Source organism: Falco peregrinus, chromosome 7 (assembly GCF_023634155.1).
Source record: "Falco peregrinus isolate bFalPer1 chromosome 7, bFalPer1.pri, whole genome shotgun sequence".
Lineage (NCBI taxonomy): Eukaryota > Metazoa > Chordata > Aves > Falconiformes > Falconidae > Falco > Falco peregrinus.
This window is the reverse complement of record NC_073727.1, coordinates 73,452,757-73,475,979: the sequence shown is the minus strand read 5'-3', so window position 1 is coordinate 73,475,979 and position 23,223 is coordinate 73,452,757. Positions and strand designations below refer to the sequence as shown.

The window sequence follows — 23,223 nt, the reverse complement described above, 5'->3', positions numbered from 1 at the left end:
ATGCAAGAATTACATCATAATATACATTCAGGGGTTTTTTTATCAGCTGAAAATTGCATATGAAGTGTATTTTTAATAGAGAAAAAAGAAGCTAGATGTCCTGAACTTTATATTGCAGGATTCTTGTTCCTTGACTTTTTAAAAGGATGATGTTATTTAAAGATACTTAATGAAACCAGTATAGAGAAAGTATATTAATTGCACAGGGCTAAGATCTTTTATCCTTTTTTTTTCCCCTTTCACCTTTACCCACCATTCTTAACCTCATACTATGTATTTATCCTGAATTTCCGAGGTATTTAGATTCTGTGTCGCCTTTCAAAATTTCCACCCCTTCATATTCCTCTACATGTAGAGGCCTTGTCAATACAGAACTCGGTAGACAGATCTTTTTATTGACGAATACATCATAAGAATGGGACTTTTTTTTGTTTTGTTGCAGATTCCCAGGCAGCATTTAGTTTCTTAATGTTCATGAGATGTAAAGCACACAAAGTTATTGAAAAAGTATGTAAATTAATAAATAGGAAGTATTTTTATAACTGTAATTTAGAATTAAATTATAAACTATTAAATTAATATCAGTGTGCTGTACCTCTTTTTGATGACTTTGGAGATGATAAAAAACATTCGGTACTTGCTGACACTGAAGGTAGTAAATAAAACATAAAAACACACTCCCACTGAGTTTAGCTGGAGTAGAGAGGGTTCAATGCTGATCTCTTTCCAGAATTTTCTTTGAAGTCAAGAGGAGTTTCCCCTTTAGAAGATCCAGTCAGTAGACTCATGCCAGTTTTTTTTCAGCCAGGTATTATTTATGCTGCAGCATAAGAGCTCAAGAACTTTGGTGGATAAGATGTTGAAGAAAGTCTGAAAAGGCTAAGTAGTTGGTTTGCTAAAGGTGCCAAACAGGATGTTAGAAGTTAGAAGGCTGATAATAAAGTGTAAGTTTGACTTCAGTGGAGTCACTGATTTTTGGTTCTTTTGTGCTATTGGATTGTAAATAATGGAAAGATAACAGGAGCTTTTTAGTTGATACAGATTTATGCTATATTGGAATTATTATGTGGGTTTAGAACTTTAGAATACAGCTGGAAATGTTGTAAAGGATTTTACAGATCTTGTGCTGCAAATTTGGGAATTAAAAAAACACACAGGAAATTTCTACTCTGATCCAACATCTGTTTTTTGGTTAGATCCCCTTTTTGACTTGTCCCACCTCCACCTCCTTCAAAGCCTACATATGGGCACAGTGATGTTCATTTCCTCTCTTGCCAACTCAAGGAAAAAGATTTAATTTCAGACACCCCGTGTGTCAAATCGTCATTTTAAAATTCATACATCTTGAGATCATTCTTCTTAATTCAGTTTCTCATTGCCTTGGCTGAGAGTGAAGATAAGTGAATTGCCTAAGGTCAACTAGATCCAAATTTAATTCCTACTGAAATAAATGGGGATATTATCTTTGTCTCAGGTTTTAGTAAGGATTTTATTTACAATTTGTGGATTTTCAGCTTCTAGTTTGGGTAAGGAAATCTCACAAGTGCCTTATTAGACTACTGTAAGACTTACCAGTTGGTCAGATGTGGAAGCTTTCATAAAGCACAATATTTATTGCTCCTTATTAATTAAGTTGCGTATCTTTAAACTGTCTGACGAGGTGTCTAATAAACATTAGTAACAATCATATCTGTAGTGGCTTGGATCACAAGTTAGGTTTTTTCACTTAGACTTGGCTTAAAGGTGGAATGCTGGGTACCTAGAATGAAGTTACCCTTATTTTCTTGCAGTTTTAATTATAGGACCTTTTTTTTGGTGTTTCAGACAAAACTGTTAGCTCCAATTCTTGCAGCACCTGGGTTGGAAGATTCACTTGTTTGTGAAACTGTGTTTTTGAATTTCAGTTTCTATGTGAATATCTTGCAATGAGAAACTGGTGCAATGTATGTACAGTCCAGAGATAAAGTTGGAAAGACTTCTTGTCACCCTCTGCTCTTTCACAATATAAGTATTTGAAGACCTTTAACGAAGGTGATGATTCTTGGAAATTTTAGGAATTGAATGTTATTGAGATCCTTTGATATGTGAAATGTGGAAGAAGTTGTGTTTAAAGAAACTGGGGGGGAACTTCAGAAAAGTAGTTTAGTACTTCAGGCTGTGTTGAATTCTCGTCTGTTGTTTAGAGCTCTCATTCATTTAACAAAGGTGAAATATTTTCTTTAGCATTCTTCTTTTTCCCCAAATGTATATTTAAAAAGATAGATGAAGTATGAAAGAAAAATGTGTATTAAAGATTGTGAGCTTGCAGGGAATGTGTACCACTTTACAATGTGTGCCAATACACATCATAATGCCTATGTGGACCTTGACATACAGCGTAATGAAGTACTGTGCACTCAGTAAGGCTCATCAATTAACTGAACCTCAGAAAAAACTGGAAAAGAAAAATATTAATTTTAAGAGTGGGAATAAAAAGCTGTCGGGATATATTTATAGGAAAAGGTTCTCTCTGGCTATCTGATCCATCCATCTTCTGTCACACAGAAAAACTCATCTGGATATTGAAACTGAGAGAAGTTGCTTTATTGGCTGATCTCGAATTCCTGAGATAAAAGCATGTAATATGAGACTTGTAGTTCCGTGATCAAAATCAAGCTTTCATACTGTGCTAAATACCAGTAAAGCTAATTCAGCATTTTTGCTTTTCAGCAAGAGGGATATATTTTATTACTGCTCTATTGATGTACACTTGTATAGCCCTTTTGGGGCAGAAATGCAAAAATGGTGTGCAGACTTTAAAACTTAAGTAGTGCAGTGAAGATAAAATTTTTTTTCTATTTTGTAATATGTTGATAGTGACATAAGTTGTAATGAATAATAAAAGGTTTATTAAATGAAATTATAAATCAGATATAGGCCTTGTTTTTTCAGACTATATGGTCTTCAAATGAATCTCTCACTCCAAAGGAATCAGTAAACTGATAAATGCGTGATTTACATTTCAGGGAAATAACTTTCAGGGATAGTTTTAAGGGTTGCTTTTAAATCTTAAGGTGTTAGAGTTGGAAGTAATCAGTTAATGACTTTTCAGACTTTTACTAGTTTAGACATAATAATTGATGGTGAAGATTTTGATTGTAGTTTGGGACAAAATTCTAATGTTGCAAAAGATGAAAAAGATGCTGCAGGTGATAAGGAAATTGTACTTTCAGAATGCTGTAGGTGATACTATTTTTAGATAATACTCTTGTTAAATGGAGATTTATTTTATTTTATGGTTTGGTGTAAATAAATGAAAGTTAATCCAATTGATTTAATTTGTTATTTGGATTAATTACACTTATGACAGTGGTTCTCAACAACTCTTGTGACAAAAAAACAGATTTATTACATGCAAAAACTGCTAAAATGTGCATTGGTAAAAAACTGTGCTGGGTTGACATTTCTTCTTTGTTTGGCTGTTTTTTTATCCGCAGATGTTAGCTGTTTTGTATGGGAATAAAGGTGTTAGTTTATGAGTTTGTTGGAAAAAAAATGTTTAAAGGCTTTGAGTGCATGAGATATGTGGACTGAAGCGCCAGAGGACATTGGTGGAATGTTAGGTGAAACCCATAGGGAAATAAATCAACAGCAGCATCTGGAAAGGAACTATATGTGGCTTTAGGGTTTACTTTTAATGCAAGTAGTTAAGATGAGATTAAATATAGGTGTTAGTATGTGAGAAATGGGGGAGCAAGGTAAGTGATGAAGGTATATCATGTGAAATAATGGGATTAGGAAAAAGATTTAACAGAATCCACAGCTGATCACAGTTGAATTTTTAAAAGCCTGGAAGCATAATTGAAATTGAACTATATGTTGGTTTCATATAAAGCAAAACAGCCTACATGAAGCGAAAGGATAGGCAAGTTCCTTGGCCCTGCTTACTTTTGCCTGAATGCTGTGAAGAAAATGGAAAGTTAAGCTGCTAAACCAGCTGGCTGTTGGCTACACAGAGAGGAATCAACTGGCAATTGAGAATTTTCTCTTGCCTCTGTGCCATTTTTTGATACTTAGGACTTGATTCAGTTGCCTAAGTGCAGTTGTCTGGTGCCATGTGAGGTGCCCTAAGGTAGCCGAGATGGCTTACAGGGTTGGCAGATACCGAACAAGATTTATGGGAGACCTATGCCCTCTGGCGTGATAGCTGGAAGTCTGATGAATCTCAAATGCACTAGATGCCTGTGTAATTAGCCTTCTGGACTTGTGCCCTTCTTAATCAGCTGAGTTGTTTTATATGCTTTTGGCCATTGCTGACCAGTGCTGAGAAGTGGCTTGATTCGGTTGGCCATGCTTCATTGCTGATGCCATTTAAGATGCCCTATAGTATCTTACTTTACACCCAGCTGCCAAAGAAGGCACAGGTCCCGTGTCCTACATGCTGTGTTTAGGGAACATTAGGACTTCATATGTGAATATATAAATTGACTGTACTGGGATACCTGGCATACCTGTAGACATAAATGTGTAGATACCCTAAGTTCAGATGTCTAAGTCCAATTGAATCCTGCCATTAAGGACATTTCAGGACATTTTGAGTTTAGTGAGTGGTATGGCTGGATTGCTATTTAGTCCCAAAGTATTACTATCTATCATGAGAGTTTAGAATAAACCTTTGGTCAAGATTATGTGTCACAGTAAAATGAAAGTATAGCTAATGGTAATAATATTAGATAATAATATTTTAATAATTTTAACTTATTTTGCACTTGCCTAACACAGACCCACTGGTCTTACTACCAGTTTTACAATGACACATATTTATTTCTCATTTGTTTTACAACTACTATCTGGAATATGGAGGCTGAAAAAACTTTCTTAAATGTGCGAAGTGTAGAAGTGGAAGTAATAAAAAATTAGGAAATTTGATGATTCATTTTGCCATGACAGCCCTTAATCTTAAATAGTCTGAGGTGATATACTCCCATTTTGGTTTTGTCTTTGTCAAAAATTCTTCAGTATCAGTCCATTTTATTCTGCTTGCCCACTCCACTGTTTCAAGGTTTGCATGATCATAACATGTCAAACTTTTGATACATTACTATTTAATAAGTTGGAAATTTAACCAATTCAGCAGAAGCTGTGATGTATCATTACAAGTACTTTTTAATAAGCTCATAAAAACTGATAAAAATTTTTAGATGTTTATTTTAAAATAAGGCATTATGTCTGTCTTTTTTCTAATTTTCATACTAAGAAAATTTTCAATAGCTTTAATTATTTTCAATTAAATGAGAAGAATATGATATTCTTTAGATATGCTAATGTTTGACTGATTCCCCTGTGAAAATGGAACATTTTTATAACATCAAAAGTGGTGTAGCATTTAAGATACCATAATTTCCTTCCTACTGTTGGGAAATTATTATGGTAACACTTTGCAGATGTTATTTTTCTAAAGACTTTTATAAATTTTAAATTCTCTTGAAGGATGAGTTGCCAACAGTGGCTAAATGAATAACCATTAAACTACTGTCACTTTTATCAGTGTCTTTTGGGAAGAGAGCTATGGAAAACATAGTGGTGGCCCAGCTGTACTTGAATTAAAGATTTCCTTGATCTTTTAGGCACTGCCGTTGGACACAGAAGGTGATTTTGATGATAATAATAATTGAGAATAGTTGATTTACTTCCAGCTTTTTGCTTGAGTTCTTCAAGATCTACACATAACTCACTTTTATTGACAATAAGTTATTTAAAGAAACTTGCCTGATAGGGTAGATGGGCTAGCTTGTCAATGTATGCTTTTCCCTGCCCCCACCCTGCGCCCCCACCCCACCCCCCCAACTGATATCCCAAAGCATTATAAAGGACAAATTACTTTCACATGTTGGTCTTGTACGGCTGATCATACCTCTGCTTTTTCAATGTGTGTGGAAAAACACCACTCTGCCCTCTAGAATTCTGTCTTCAGTCTTGCCTGTAAAACGCCATACATGCCATAATACTATTATCATAAATAATGGTAAAGGAAAGTGTGGGAGGTTTTGGCTCCAGTGTCATCAGTATGCTGTTGATCTCAGTTCTCTGTATCCTTTTCATCCAGCCCAGATGGCAGAGTATAATTGCTTTTCCAGGCTGTGACCAAGATAGGGATATGAATGAAAGTGACTTGGCCGCAAATCAACTTGGTTAATGGAGAAGTGCTGCTTGTTAGCCAAAGGAGGCATTTAGGGAAATAGAAAAAGGTAATGTATACACCATGTCCTGAAAATACATTTTTAATTTTTGCTAAAGTGACTGGCTGTTTTGGCCTCTTACTAACAACAGAGGCCTCTAGTACTATTTGTAATTAATGATTCCATTGTAACACAAGTTTAGCTGTGGTTGTCTATGCCTCTGCTACCACCTGACTCTAGTAATACATTCCCTTCATCATGATTTTGCACGTTACCCCCATCTGTGACTACAGCACATCTGTCTGCTTTTACATTGCATGAATCTTTAGCTGTAATTGACACTCTGCTTTTCCACTTGCTCTACATTTGTTGAAGATAGCAACAAATGTTTTTTAAAAGATGGCAAGTTGTCAGTGCTAATTCAAAAAGTTCAGATTCATCCAGGAGACTGTTATTTGACAGATTGGATCTATTTTTGTGTTCTGTCAGGTTATGAATGATTTTATGTAAAATACAGACTGTGAACAGTCTTTGGGCTTGCTTTTATCCTTCTGAATATTTGTCCTGTAATGCTACTATTTTTTTTCAGAGCATCCAACATCATGGCAGACAACTGGACATAGTTTGCAGTTGCTTTTAGAAGTAGCTGCTCCTTTTGTTAGACATTCAGTCCCCAGTTCCTGAGATTTCCTTTTTGAAGGGCTGTCAGAACAGCAGTTTTGGTAGTCTGCGTCTGCCTGTGGAGTTTTCTGATCCACTGGAGCTCTCATTTGGCAAATCTTCAGCCAGGACTACCAGAAATGTTTGCATGACTTTCTACTGACATGTAATAAGTTGTTGCTCTTGGCAACATAGTTACAACATAGCATGGACTGTCAGGATTTTGATGGTCACAATATAAAATGAGTAACTATGCAATCACAGTCCTCACCTTTGCTTACTAAAGGGAAAGGCTTCTGGGTGTCTGTAACTATCTTCGCATCATAATCATTTCTACACATATTTTCCATGATGCTTTCAGTGGCTTTGTTTAAATTGAGATATCAAAATGTCTGAAGAAAATAAAACCTAACAAAATTTGTGAAGTAACAATAAATCTAGAATGCTGATATTTATAGGGCTATATTTGTCCTAAGTACTTAACTTCTAATATTTGAAATCATACTAGTAATTGTATTTTGTGTAATAATGATACTATGTATGTTTCTTCATGAATGTTTATATTTTGAATAGGTGGTCTTAACAGATTTTGCTCTTTACCCTTAGGTAAGGTGGGTAATACAGCTTTTATTAATTTCCTAACCAGCATAGCCTATATTGTGTACCTGAGATAAAACCACTGATTAAGTTGTGTTCTATCATTTCACTGTATCTGTGCTTTGCACAGTTTTGCAGGTTGAAAGCAGTACATTAAAATTACAAAGCAAGGACTTAATCGGAATTGAAGCTAAAGAATATAGTCTAGCAGTTCGTGGCGTTATGTTCTTCTTCTGGGAAAAACACATGCCCAGTGTAGTAGTTCAGTGTGGCATTTCAGTCTTGAAAGAAATACAGTTACATTTTGTGTTCTTTTCAAATAATGGAGAGATCAAGAAGAAAATCTAGTTTATAAAGAAACTGAGAAGGTCCTGAAGAAATACAGGGTAGTATTATTGCAAGATCAGTGTGGAAACTGATGTAATTTGTCTGACTAAAAGTAGTAGTTTCAGCATGCATTCCAAACGCACAACATGATAAAAAACCAATGAGGAATCTTTAACGTTGTTTATTACTTCTGAACTTGGCACTTCCTCATTAAAGGAGAAAATGAGGAATAGTTTTAAGAATGAACATCAGTTTAGTCTTTGATGTGATATGAAAAGTACAGCAGAAAGCAACTTTCATCCTCTCATGTATTTAAAAACATATTAATAAATTACTAGAGCTCATTGTTACACTTTTAAAATAGAAATGGAAGTAGACATCTCCAAACAGTGATTTTTGGACTTTCAACTGCCAAACTACCCTTTCAACTGAAAACGGCAAGAGCCAGGGTTTCAGTTTATGTGTATCCATAGTTCAAGCCAAGTTCACTTGAATTGGTTATACAAGGCAAATTATATGATGGAGGCAGCTGCAGATTTTGTTTGCGTTTCTGGGTGGCTAGGCACATCCACTATAAGCGAAAGAGTAAACTGCAAATCACAGAAAACAATATTCAGCAGGTGTTTCACCCAAAGTATGTGAGAGTTGATGTTTTCTGATCTACTCTAAAGGAAAGTAGTCTGAGAAGTGAGGAATTCCTTCTCTTACTCCCTGTTAGACTCCTGCAGACAGAAATTATATTTATTTATTAATTGTAGCTCTTTTGTGATATGTGCTATTTTGTGTTTGGCCTGAAAGAAATGTCCTTTCATATGGGAGGGAGTTGCTTGCTTGATTTGCTGCATCTTGCTACATTTTGCTAAGACCTGGGAGATACTGTGCTGTGAAATCAGTGTGCATGCTTAGTATCCCTCTGGAGATTCTCTGTGCACTAAGTGACTTAGCACAATTGTGTATCGTGCCTCAGTTTTCTCTTTTATGAGCAGGGTTGTGTTTGTGTATCAGACAGAGCTCTTGTACTTTAGTTGGAGTTTGGTGTATTTTTTAGTGTCAGACCCTTGTTTAGTGCTTGAACAAGACATTAGCCTTTGGGATTACTCTCATAGCATCCAATAGCTGTAGCTTCTACTGGGTAAGTGTATGATGCAGCAGGATCAGAGAGAGTTAATGCACAAAACACTTCACTTTCAGATACAAACTGGAGCGTGCAGTATTACTGGCTTCCATCAACAAAGCTTATACTTAACAGTGTTAGCCGTTAACTACTACACTTTCTTTTTAGGTATGACTGATAGAAAGGGGCAAAGAGAAGGAGAAATAGGGTGCATTCTATTCCCATCATGTATGACTTGGGGTGAAGAACTGCTCAAGGTGTATATATCTGAACTTTATGTGAGAGAGCAAGGTCCAAATATTGCAATGAACTCTAGAGAATAAGTAATTATCTCAGTTTGATTGTCAGGGAGCAGCAAGGGCTAGCATCTCCCTAAGGCAGGGAAGCTTAGGGTGTTAACAGGCAGGTCACCTGCCAGGACCCAGTCCCATAGTAGCTAAGTGAGATGAGCAGGGTAGGCCTAGAGGTGGTAGTCATGTTCAAGCAAGAGTCCAGGTCATTGGGCAAGTTTGTGGTGATAGAAGAGGTCCAAGGTTAGAGCTAGGAGTGCAAGGCAGTGAGTCACAGTCAGGATTCAGTCCAGTAATCAGAACTAGCCATGCAGCCTAGTGACCATCAGGCAGGTCCACAGCGATGAGAGAGGCCCAAGGTCAAACTGGCAACTCAGTCCATGGGTGAAGGTCTGGATCAATGTGAATGCTCTGTTTACAGAGGAGTTGTGGGAAAACAAGGAGGCAAGAATTCAGTTGATCTGAATTGCTTCTAAAGCATACCTTGCACAGAAGAATAGAAATTATGCCAGTTGCTCCAAAGACGTGATCTGAAACAAGAATTAGAATCCTCTTCATTGGACTGATGCTGCTTAAATGTCCATGTGCTACATGTAACTTTTCATACCTGGAAAATTGTTTATGTGTGAGGTATTAGTTGCTGAGGGTATGTTTTGGATTGAAATGATCTGCTGCAAGGTAATGTTTCTTCCTCTCTCCTATGTATTTATCTGTATTCCAGTTTTTCGATGGGGAAGAGCTTAGAGGCAAAGATGGAAGGCAATAAGGAAGAGTTTAGATGCAGCAGCAGGATGGATTGGGAATCGTGTCAGCAAGGAAGGGTGAAAACTTGATTTAGAATGATGAAAAGAATACATCACCTACTGAGCTCTTACAGGAACTCAGAATAAGTTCCTCCAATTTCTCTTGGTAACTTATTAAATTATATATAGTTCATTTGAGGCAGATGCCAGTTTGGGATTAGGACATCTGAATTAAGACATAAGTAGGTGTCTATAGCAGCTAAGTTCCTGCGATAGCCAGTACAGACCTAGGACAGGACGTAGTTGCCTTAACGTAGGTGCCTAGGTGCCGTTTGAAACACCTAGGATATATGAGACATCTTATGGGGTAGGCATATCCTGTGCATTGTAAAATGCACAACAGACCTATTTCCTTCTGGAGTGGCATTCAGTCCCCAAGCAGTTATACAAACCTGATGACTGAGATCATCAAGCCACTAGAGATGAACCTTAGGATGACCTGAATTTTTCACAGAATTACAGAATGGTCAGGGTTGGAAGTGACCTCTGGAATCATCTTGTCCAACACCCTGTTAAAGCAGGTTCATCTGAAGCAGGTCACACAGGATCACATCCAGGTGGGGTTTGAATGCCTCCAGAGAAGGAGACTCCACAGCTCCTCTGGGCAGCCTGTTCCAGTGCTCTGTCACCCTCAAAGAAAAGAAGTTTTTCCTCAAATGCAGATGGAACTTCCTGCATTGCAGTCTGCACCCATTACCCTTTGTCCTGTCACTTGGCACCACTGAAAAGAGCCTGGCCCCATCCTTTTGACACTTTTCTTAGGATATTTGTAAACATTGGTAAGGTCCCCTCTCAGTCTTGTCTTCTCCAGGCTAAACAGGCCCAGCTCTCTCAGCCTTTCCTCATAAGAGAGATGCTCCAGTCCCCTAAGCATCTTTGTAACCCTCCACTGGACCTTCCTCAGTAGCTCCCAGTCTCTCTTGAGCTGAGGAGCCCAGCACTGGCCACAGCACCCCAGATATGGCCTCACCGGGACAGAGTAAAGGGGGAGGATCACCTCCCTCCATCTGCTGGCCACGCTTCTCCTAATGCACCCCAGGGTCCCATTGGCCTTCTTGGCCACCAGGGCACACTGCTGGCTCATGGCCACCTTGCTGTCCACCAGAACTCCCAGATCCTGTTCCACAGAGCTGCCTTCCAGCAGGCCGGCCCCAGCCTGTACTGGTGCGTGGGGTTATTCCTGCCCAGGTGCAGGACCCTACACTTGCCTTTGTTGAACTTCATGAGGTCCCTCTCCGCCCAGCTCCCCAGCTTGTCCAGGTCTCACTGAATGGCAGCGCAGCCTGCTGGGGTCTCAGCCACTGCTCCCAGTTCTGTATCACCAGCAAACGTGCTGAGAGGACACTCTGTCCCTTCATACAGGGCACTGATTGAACAAGACTGGACCCAGTACTGACCCCTGGGGAACACCGTGAGCTACAGACCTCCAGCTAGAGTCTGTGCTGCTGATCACAGCCCTCTGAGCTCTGCCGTTCTGCCAGTTCTCAATGCACCTTGCTGTCCACTCATCTCACCCACACTTCCTGAGCTTACCTATGAGGGTGTTATGGGAGACAGTGTCAAAAGCCTTGCTGAGGTCAAGGTAGATGATACCCACTCTCCCCTCATCTACTCAGCCAGTCCTTCCACCGTAGAAGGCTGTCATGTTGGTCAGGCATGATTTTCCCTTGATGAATCCATGTTGCCTACTCCTGATAACCTTCTTTTCCTCCAGATGCTGCAAGATGACTTCCAGGATGTGCTGTTCCATCACCTTTCCAGGGATGGAGCTGAGGCTGACCAGCCTGTAGTTTCCTGGATCCTCCTTCTTGCCCTTTTTGAAGATTGGAGTGACATTGGCTTTCCTCCAGTCCTCACGCATTTCTTCTGTCCTCCATGACCTTTCAAAGATGATGGAGAGCAGCTTAGCAACTCTTTATCTTTAGTGGCTTAGCAATTCTTTATCTCTATCAGCCGTATTATATAAAGCTCCTTCAGCTGCAATGGGAATTCAGACATCTGCCATGCTTTTAGACACGTGCATGGGAGGAACTATTTAGAAGCTCCATTCAGTTGCCCAGCAAATGTGTCTAGTGCCATTTAAGATGCCCTGCAGTGTGTACACATCTTGATAGGTTTGAAATGTCCTGAAATCTTTCATCAGTAAAAACAAACATTTGCAGGAATGTCAAAAGATAGAATTTGGGCTGGCTTGTTTTTAGTTTCTTTTTTTCTGTTGTTTTGTTTGTTTCCAATTTTTTTTTCTTTTGTAGACATGCTGGGGCCAGGGGGGGAGCAGTTTTAAACAACAAAGTCTCACATTTAAGATTAATTTAAAAGGCGTTTACTGATAGCCAGAATGCAAGAAATGCTGTAACTTACTCTTTCCAGCCCGAACAACTTCTGTTGCTCAATTTTAAGCAATTGTTCTGGGAATAAACAGAAGCAAGTGTGTCATTTTCAGCACCTGAGAGTAGGTGAGATCCTGCAAGTCTTTGTCTTTCACATTAGAGAGCATCAGCTATGGAAGGACTTTGGGAACTCAGAAGGACTTGACAGCTTTGCATCCTCTGGAAAAGACTAATTTGCTGCCAGTTGTGGTAAACAGTATATATTGTGGTGGGTAGTGGGCTTAATTACCTACAATAAGGGTTCTTGGTTTAAGAGCTCAGTCTGCTCAAGCTGGAAATCAAAATGGCAGAAAGGGAATCTTCCTGGTTTGTTTCCCCCCCGTCCCCCTCTTTTTTCCATATCCCCCCCACTCCACGCCCCTGCCCCATGAGCAGGTTTGCATGAGCACTTGGAGGCCAGAACTCTTTAAGTCATCCAGAATGAGTCCAGGTACGTATGTTTAGACATCAGGAATGACCTGAGGTTTCTTAACCTTGAGCTCTTAAACTTCATCTTCCGTAGCTTTGGATGACCTATTCTAAAGGATTTCCAAAAGGAATAGTAATACATAGATGGTATTTTGTTTTTTTAAAATTTATAACTGTATGTCCATGAGTAGTGTAGTTAGGAATGTGACTTTAATTTTCTAGTTTTGTGTAATACTATTATTCTTAATACAGCAACATTTTTTTTATAATCTCTGGAGCATTCCCTATAATACCATTTGTTACCTTTTGAACTGTCAGTTCATCAGAATTCTGCTCACTTGATTGAAATCTTTTTACAAAATATTAATTTCTAATTTCTAAGTAAAAATACCATTTTTTTCATAGTATTTCTTAGCTAATATTATTTGTACTTTATGACCTTTGTCTTTACCATTAATGTCTTCCTGGTAGACAGGATTAGATCAAACAACTGGCTACTCCAGCAGCTTAAGCATTTATAGTTTTGTTGAATTCCCCTGTGTTAAAAATCGTATTTCTTCTATTCTCATATGAATTACTTGGGTTTTGTTCTAAACGGCTCTGCAACAATTTAGTAAGTGTACTAGCAGATTATATTAGAATTGAATAATTAATGGAAATTACAGTAGAAATGTTAGAAATCCCTACAGTGAATTCCCAGTCAGTTCAGATAGCCTCCTGATACATATAAATCACTACTCTTTCATGAGCTCACACAAGACCTCTAATAAAAGTTTTAAGCACATTCAAATTAAATTTGAAGAGGTGGACTAAAGCAATACCTGTAGGTTTAATCCCCAGTATGAGAGACGTAGACATACCAGATCAGATCCAGCAAAAGGCCATGAAGATGATTAATGGATGGGAGCATCTGTCATATGAGGAGAGGCTGAGAGAGCTGAGTGTTTAGCCCAGAGAAAAGAAGGCGCAGGGGGATCTTACCAATATGTACAAATACCTAGTGGGGTGAATAAAGAAGACGAAGTCACTGATAGGACAAGAGGCAATGGGCACAAACTGAAGTACCATAAACTCCAAAGATCAGAAAAGTATTTTTTACTGTGAGGGTGGTCAACAGTGGAACAGGTTGCCCAGGAGTCTCCATCCTTGGAGATACTCCAGACCCAGCTGAACATGGTTCTCGGCTGCCTGGTTAAACTAGATGATCTCCAGAGGTCCCTTTTGACCTCAATGATTATTTGGTTTATTCCAGATAAGTTAACTCTGCATTTAATTTCATTCTGTCCTGGTTTCAGCTGGTGCAGTGCTGTGTTTTGGATTTGGTGGGAGAACAATGTTGACAGTGCATGGATGTTTTTGGTTGTTCCTAGGTAATGTTTATACCAAGTCAAGGACTTCTCGGTTTCTCAGGCCCTGCAAGGGCGAGGGCTGGAGGGGCATGGGAAATTGGGAGGGAACACAGCTGACTGGAACTAGCCAAAGAGGTATTCCGTGCCATTGAATGTCATGCTTAGTATATAAGCTGGGGGAAGAAGGAAGGGGGGAATGTTTGGAGGGAGGTCATTTGTCTTCCCGAGTAACAGTTACATGTGACGGAGCCCTGCTTTCCTGGGGATGGCTGAACACCTGCCTGCCCATGGGAAGTGGTGAATGAATTCCTTGTTTTGCTTTGCTTGCATGTGTGGCTTTTGCTTTGTCAATTAAACTGTCATTATCTCAACCCAGGAGTTTTCTCACTTCTTCCAGTTCTCTCCCTCATCCTACCTTGGGGGGAGTGAGCAAGCAGCTGGGTGGGGCTTAGTCACCGTCTGGGCTTTAAACCATGACATATTCTATAATGGTTTTCTTGTATTTTATGTTTTGCCCTCCTATGGATGATCTCCAGTTGATTGAATTATTTTTTGAAGTAGGAAGTCAAAATAGATAAAATATTTCTACTTATTAAGTGGCAAGCTACTGTTTTATATATAACATCCCTATTTATAGCCTAGGATTAGATTTGCCATTTAATTTTTTTTTTTTGAGAGCACAGTGTTATTGACTGATGTTCAATTTGTTACTTGTTTTAATATCCTAGTCCTTTTCTATGGAACTGTTTAGTCAGGTACTATCTATCTTCTATTTTACAAAAATCTTTTTTTGAGGTTCAAAATTACTAAAATGGAGACATAAATTGCAAAGGAAATCATGCAAAAAATCTTTTAATTAGTTATTCAGCATCAGATACAATAGAGATAGGCCTAAGTGTTGTGTTATGAGTTGCTTTTATTGAAATGCATCATATTTATTTCTCTAGTGTGTCAGTGGAATTTTGAATTCTGGTCCTGCTGTCTAAAGCACTTGCAACTGCTTTGTTTCTGGTATTACTGTGTTATCATTCAGGACATGAATAGCAATGATACCATAAGAAAATAATTAATGAAAGCTTCACGAGGGCTGAGAGAGTTTTTTTGCTAGTTGTGGCCTGTTCCTGGCTTCTGCTTTTCCAGTTATCACATCAGCTACATACTGCAAAAGTTCTAGGATGAATACTCAGTTTATCTTTACTGATGGTTATTCACCAGGTGTGGCCCTCTGTTTTCCGAATATCTGTATATATCATCTGTTTTCCAAATATCTGTATATATTATTTATATCTCACAGGTGAAGCTTCTCCATTTTCCTTCTAGTTAACTTGTGGATGAGTACGTTTTATATCTTCCTTTCAGTAGCGTGAACCATATAAACAAGTGTCTGTAATACCACTTAAATCATTATTTGATTATGTACTAAGATTTGAATGTCTTCCTGTTTATTTCCTCTATGTCTTACAAAGTTTAGAGACATCTACATGTTCAGAAGATTGACCATTGTTTTATTTGTTCTCTCATTTGTATCGTTTATCTCAGAGCCTTCTCCCAGTTTTTGGACATTTGTCCATGTCACTGCACGTATACACAGAGTTATGATGCCACCTCCCTGCTGATCCTTGCTTAAAACTGCTCTCCTGAGTAATTCCTCCTTGTACAAGATGGACCTACCTTTGTTCAGTTGTCCTCTGTGCCAGAACACCACCTTGTGGAAAAGGAAAGCAGAGCTTCATCTTTACTTGATTAGAAAGACTGAAAAGTCCTGAACCTCCAGATTCTTCTCTCTTACTTTTGGGTCCTTTCAGTTACTTTTGAGCAGCTCAGGGTAATATTTGCCAGTGCTATTAGTGCCCATATGAATGAGCTGCATGGAATAAAAATCAGAGGCTGAAGGAACCTCAGCACCTTTACTAAAAGTAGTGATGCAGTGAAGATTATACTGCTTTAATTAAAGGTTGCTAGGATTTTCTATAATAAACTTGAATTTTCAGCTATTTATAGCTCAGGGAAAATGTTCCCATACAGAAATTTGGCATTCCGTCTCTCAAGCTGAATGGTATGGTTTTCCTTTTTCTAATTTTTTAAAAAAGACTCTTTGGCTGCATTCTGTTTTGAGGGAAGTAATTTTTTGTGGTTTTATATGCTTTTTGTTCTCCCTTGGCAAGGCTTGATACATGGAAAAAACAAATTTTCCAGGCTCTTAGTCTTTTATGTCAGCTATTTCCTTTTTGATATTTCAAACATTGTACTTTGGTAGTCATTATTTTTAACAGAGCCACTATATAATTCAATAAGCAGTCACCTCTAAGTATCTACCATAACTACTTTTTATACTTAAATACATAAAAATACTTACTATAATACAATTTATTAAATACATTTTTTCTGAAACAATTTACCTGACATGTTTAGTGTTTAATGTAAGTAAGAACCTTCTGTAAGGTTCACCTCTTTGGCATTCTCTTAAAATATAACAACTATTTTTCATTTTTCTATTGATTTCTATTTATGGGGTTTTTTTGTTACTTGTAGACCATTTAATGCCATACTTGAAGGTGTCGAAAGTCTCATAAGTTTGTCTCATTGGATCTGAAAATCTTTCCTTTTACCTAAGAGAATGGTGCACATTTGGAATCCTCCAGTTAGAGTTTGGGAACTCGATCCCTCAATTCATGAAGCCCAAGACCTGGTTAAGGTCTAATGCCATCCAGATAGTAAATAGAGAAGTGTTTAAACTCTGCATAAGGTCTTAAAGACTTCCCTCTGTTCTGTGGATTTGAAGCTTGTCTAGTCAATGCAGATGTGACTGGTGGCCCAGGTGACTTCTTCAGCTGTGTTTTGAGTGATGTCCAAATATTCTGCAAGTGTGACACTGTGACTAGAAGACTTCCCAAACATGCAGGGAGTCTTTTTTTCTTCCCAACAACATTGTCAATTCATTCATAGGACAAGTGAGATTAAAGTGAAGAGGTACTGCTTTAGTCCTCTGATTCAACTTGGGACACAGAATGAAAAAATGCTAGTTATCTTAGCAGAAGATGGTACGTGTACTCTTACAGTCTCTTAATTTATTTCTGAATTTTATTCAGTGATTATGCACTGTAAAATGCATAAATAGTACACAGAGTCCTGAACTTTAAGTATTCTGCCTTCCTTTTACTTGTTTGTTACCTGGACTTCAGCAATGCAGCATGAGAGAAATTATTAGTTATGTTGGGGATAAGGATGGTCAGAACAGAATTTGTGAGCTGAGTAAGAAATTGGCTGAGAAGGAAATGAGAGAGAATGTTGAAAGCAGATTCATTAGTACAAAGAGGCGTTGCTGGTGGAGTTCCTCAGGTCTTTTTTAAAAAACTTGTTTCTTCTATAGCACTAACTCAAATTTTTTTGAGAGAGTATATGTTTGTGTTAAAATAAAGTAATCATGTTAATCCAAATGTAATCCAAATGTTTTCACCAGAAAATACCAAGTTGGTAAGATCTGATGATGATAGAAAGACACGATACATCATCAGTACCACACTGGATGCCATACAATAGTACCTGAGTGACCTTGAAGACAGGAGCAATCAATGCACTATGGATGAAACGATGAAATTCAAGGCAAAGGAACACTTTTCTGGACTCAGAGCCAAGATGTTTACTTTAAGCCATTAGTTCCTATCAGCTCGAAGAGTGTAAGGATTTGTCTGTAGTATTGCCTGGAGTTTCCACTGCGTGGCCCTTGTGAGAGTCATCCAGTACATGGCTCTCAGTATCACGTTCAAGAATAGTGAATTCAAGTTGGGACTGACCAGTGGACAGGAAGGCTTGTAGAGAAGATCAGGGGCTGAGAGACCCGCACTATGGCTCAAAGAGATTGTGTGCCTGTAACATCACAGAGATTGAAAATCAATATTGAATGCCTTTCTGCAATGTCCCTTCAAAACTTCTGTCCCTTACAAAATCCAAGGGTTGCAGACATCCACTGAGTGGCTGTACGAATGGCTACTGCACATGCTATAGCTGTGCGAACTGTTCTGCAAAGACAGGTACAGTGCTTTGATTTCAGCAAAAGTTTTATCACAGTAGGACCTGAATAGGATTTACAGGATTTGGCCTAGAAATTGGACATTTTTGCCACCAAAGTTTTGTAGACTTTTTTTCATACTCTAAATTAAGCTTCAGTTCACATAATCTATTTCAGCTCCTTTATATTTCCAGTCACAGCCTTACTCATAATGCAGCTGTGGCATTTGTCTAACAAGAAGGATCTGATATTCGTGAAAGAACCCAGATTTATGCCCGTAGTGCTGAAGCAGTGCCATATTTGTGAAAATAACTTAAGAGAAACAATATGCAGCAGATGTGAAGGTAAAACCTTCACATTTAAGTAGGTTTATACTGTCAGCGAGTGTGGGCTTAGCACAGCCTGACAGAGCTTTAACTTACCAGATGTTCCACGTGATCAAATAGATACTGTACAGCTGTTTCCCATTCTTTTTACTGGGCTCAGATAAATACACAGTAAATGCTCTGAAATATGTTGATTGTATATTGGCTATTGCTGCAGAGAACTTACTTTTATCCATGGGCACGGAGAATGTGGGGAGAAACCAAAGGTGCTGTAGGAATGCTCATTTTCCATTACTGTGAGGAGAAATTAGCAGCCGTTTGGTTGAAACAATCCTAATGATACTGGCCAGGGAGGCATGAAAAATGGGTTTTCCATCCGGTTATGGATGATGTGAGATTAGTGGCTGTATTTACACGCTGCAGAAGTGACTTCTGGTCTCTGGGTGAGCTGTGACTGCTGCGGGCAGGAGCCGTCCCCGTGGGCTGGCACTGTCATCCTTCCAGAGGCATTTAATTCTGGGGGGAGATGGTGGGTGCAGCAGGAGCAGCCAGCCTGCAGGCAGCTCGCACTTACCCCAGCGTGGGCTTTCAACGCTGGCATGGAGACACTGGGTTGCATTCTGTACTCAGTGTGATACATAAAACAGGGTGTCTCCAGAGCTCCTGGTAAGGCTGCCTTTGTCCCTCCTGTCCGCTCCACTGGGCACAGGCAGTGTGCCCCAAGTTGGCCATTTGATGTGTTTTTAAAGACACACAGCTTTTGGGGGTCAGTCCAAGCAACGGCTCTGAACTGTTTCAGGACTTAAAAGGCCCAGGTTATGTTAACTGCCGCACCTGTCAACTTGATTCAAGAACGGAGCAGCTAAATAATAAAGAAGGAAGTTTCATTTCCCTTCACCTGCTTTTCTGCTCGTTTCTCCTTCCTCTCCTTCCAACTCCCCATGCTCTCCTTAGCCCTTTGACCTTACTGCTGCCTTCCTTCCCTCCTGTCACCATAAGCCTCCTGCCTTTCCAGAGCTGCTCTTACACCAGCAAAATTCTTCTTCTTGTCTACCAGGGGCCTTCCTTGTTCTGCTTTAAATCCTTCTTTGAAACCTTCATCTTCAGGCAGAAGAATTACTTTCATCTTTCATTAATAATCTCTTCAACATTTCTTGACTGCTCTGGTCTTTTCAGATTTATAGCCTAGTCTTGCAAACATTTACAGAGAAGTAACTGTTCAGTTAAATTGAGAACATTCAGTTAGAAGTTTGGAGGACTGGATTGTTCATTGGGAAGCTTTTTGAAATGGGAATATTTCTCACTCTGTAAAACACAATGTTCATTTATGGTTTTATGTACATTTTTATAATAAACATTTGTGGCCTCAGAGGAGCAGTGGAACATGCATGCGGATAACTTCTGCTTTTAACTTTTATTCCCTAATTCAAGGTGTGGAACATGTTCGCACAGATTTTTAAAGGCTGTGGGCAAATTTAATGCTGACAATATGACTTTATACCCAGAGTCATAGGAAAGGACAAGTACAAGCTGTGCTTTTGATCTTGGTGACCCTTATTGTTTTGTATTTCAGTATTGATTTTTATTTCAGGAATCTCAAGCATCTGGACTGCCTGAGTACATAAAGATTGTGGAAGTTGGGCCAAGGGATGGGTTACAAAATGAAAAGGTAATTTTTCTTTCTTTTTTTTTTTTTTTTTTGTGTGTGTGTGTTTTGACTTGGTTGTCAGTGTTATTTTCATTGTGTAAAACAACTACATCCTGCTGATTATGCTTCTTCCATTTGTTACTATAAATATATTTATTTTCATATTAATAACTGTTTTGTGTATTAGAAGTAGATTACTATTTAGCCAGATGTTAAATCATACAATTTCTTTCTATACTTGGTTAACTAGCCTTTCTGTTACTCAACTACCATTTATTTTTCTGGAATTTGTCTTGTCAGTCAATAATATTCTGCCATGACATAACTGGTTAACACCATGAAGCACTGGCTATCTTGATAATACATGTTTATGCTACAACTGCTACTATAGTAGGAATAGTACAATAGGTTTTGTCATACTTCGTGCTGAACAGGCATGGAAAAAAAAGCAGTTACTCTTTTGATATTACTGTTTGCCTGAAGGGTGATAGGGAAGCATGGAAGATTGGAAGAGACTATGTAAAATGGGGTACATATATCAAAACAGTCATCTGTTTCCACAAACAGGAGAATAAGCTTACATATATTGTTGTTACTAACATAAAGATGTTAGTAGTATTAACAGAATGGAATTACTCTGTCTCAGCTATGGAGGTTTTTGCCTCCCTTTTTTCTCTGGTTGGGCTATCTTGTGTTACTGTTTCCTTTGTTACTTCTTTGCTTGGTTGCTGTTTGATTACTAACGATTAGTGAGGCCAGATCTATAACCCGTTACACAGAAGTGCTTCCTCATTCTTTTGTGGTAGACAAAAAATGAAGTAGGATCACGTATACTGCTTGGTGCTTTCCTTATGCAGTAGCTTCCTACTGTTAGGAAACAGTATAGTTAGACTATAATGTATGAGTATAGTTCCTTATTTAAAAAAAAAATACTATTGATTACGTATTGAGAAATTTCACTTACAAACGTTTCTTACCACATGAAGTTACTTCACTATAGTATGTCTCCATGTCCATAGGTGATAGTCCCAACAGATATCAAAATTGAGTTAATCAACCGGCTTTCCAAAACAGGCCTGCCTGCAATAGAAGTGACCAGTTTTGTTTCATCCAAATGGGTGCCTCAGGTATGTAAAATCATCACCATTCAGAACTGTTTTAATTCAAATGCCATTCCATGTAGTGGAGTTTTCCAGTAGTATAGCCTAATTATAGACACAAATGGAACAGAAATGATGTTGTTTGTTTGTAAAATTGGGTGCTGTTGTCAGACACTATTTATGCAGTTTTTAAAGTTCTATGCTTTTGTTTAGGTCAGCTGACACTGGGCTAATTATTAAGAAGTAGTCAAAATTGAAGAAAAGCCAATAAGCTGTGCAGAAAGCTGGTTAAATCCGTAACTCAGCAGCAGCAAGAACAAGTTGTTCCAGGAGGGAAGGGGAGCAGGAAGCCAAGCATGGTAACAAGGGGAGCAGAGGTTGTAGCCTTGTTGACTGAAGGGCAGTCCAACAGTCTGGACTGCTCCAACAGAGCAGAACAAGTGAGGGTAACCAGGGCAGCCAAGAGTCCACGTACTCAGGTGAGTCCGCAGTGATGCAGCAGGTGCGAGGTTAAGCCAGGAGTTGTCTGGGAGACATGGTTAGGTTCTATCAGTAAGATCAAGAATGGGCTTGGTTGCTGCTGTGCAGCTGCACTGTTTCTCAGGCAGAGAGGAAACGAGAAAGTGTCTCAGCTCAAGCTGTGAAGTTGAGTGAAAAGGGAGGGTAGGCCACTTTAAGACTATTTAACAAAGCTGTCGGGGGGAGCCTCTGCTGATTTGCTTTCCAGCTTTTATTGATGAGCTCCAAGGCTGATTGAGGCTTCTAAAGTTGCTGTCTTCTTGTCAATGAGCTGGCCTTGAGTGCAGCCACCTGAACTCTTAGGAGGGGAAAACTCCAGGCCCTGATCAACAGAAATACTAGGAGTACAATTTGCCATGATTACTGCATAGGGTGTGAGAAATCTTAGTATTTTTCTTGCTCTCCAAACATAAACAATTTAATGGGAGATTCCCAGTTTGCCCCTTGCAGCATGATGGTAGAAGCTTGTATGGGTGTGTATGTGCAAGGGACAGCAGTAAATGAGGAGTGAGAGAATTGGTCATAGGATGCTGAGTGGGGAAAAGAGGTGTAGGGATGATAGATCAGCATCATGAGTAAAGGGCAACTGGGGTATAGGATGATGAATGTAGACATAATGATAAAGATTTGAGAATATGAAGCAGTTGGGATGCAGGGTACTGGGTATCACTAGATGAAGAGCAGTGGGACTGATCTCTGGGGAGCAGTCAGGGTAGCGGGGACTTCTTGTGGAAGCCACACCACTTCAGAGACGTAGAATCAGGGCAGGAAAACCTAGATGCACAGAGGTGGTGCAAACTGGGTAAACTCAGGAGTGCTCCCCAGCACCAAACCAAGGGAATAGACTCCCCAGGCCTGGTGGTGGTGTGGAGTGTCATGGGAACTTGACACTTCCCTGAAGCCAAACACCATTTTTTAATGTCTGCTGCACTTGATACATGTCTGTCTATCTATCCACCATGCAGTCCTCCTTTTCCAAACACTAACATAAACACACACGCACAGAAAAATACTTGCTTGCATGTTGAAGGATTCTAGTTATGCAGAGATGTTGCAGATTCTATCCTGATTTTGCATTTGCTCACAAAGGAGCAGTGACCTTTTTCAGTTAATAATACAGAGAAAATTCTTTACAGTTAATGTTGTACTGTGGAACGGATGCAAAGAAAGTACTTCTGCATTTTATTTTGCTCTTTGTTTATTTAAACATTCAGTTGTAACTAAAGATTTGGAGTGGTCACACATCATTAATATAATTAAATGTTGTTCCTACCTCTTTTCTACTGTTCTGAGAATAGTCATCATGTGAAAAAGAAAGGTAGCGTGTCTTTTTTTCTTTTTCTTTAAATGAAATGTCATTTTCCGCATTTGGAGGTGCAGATCTAGCACTCTGTCAGCAGTCATACTGGGTTTTGATGAATTGTAATAATTTGCTTATTATTTTTCCAAAATCAGTTTTTACATTTGTTACAGTTCAGCAGAAATCCTAGCCTTTCTGAAGTCAGCAGTAAAACTACATTGGCAT

The 23,223-nt window shown here is 38.9% G+C and overlaps 1 protein-coding gene across 1 annotated transcript in view; it reads left to right on the top strand.

Annotated features, from left to right (window-relative positions):
- HMGCLL1 (3-hydroxymethyl-3-methylglutaryl-CoA lyase like 1) overlaps positions 1 to 23,223 on the top strand; it is an 87,991-nt gene that overhangs the window by 5,774 nt on the left and 58,994 nt on the right. The window contains exons 2-3 of the mRNA XM_055811063.1: positions 20,023 to 20,100; positions 21,099 to 21,206. Of these exons, the coding sequence (XP_055667038.1) occupies positions 20,023 to 20,100; positions 21,099 to 21,206 (186 nt within the window). The remainder of the gene's footprint in view (positions 1 to 20,022; positions 20,101 to 21,098; positions 21,207 to 23,223) is intronic.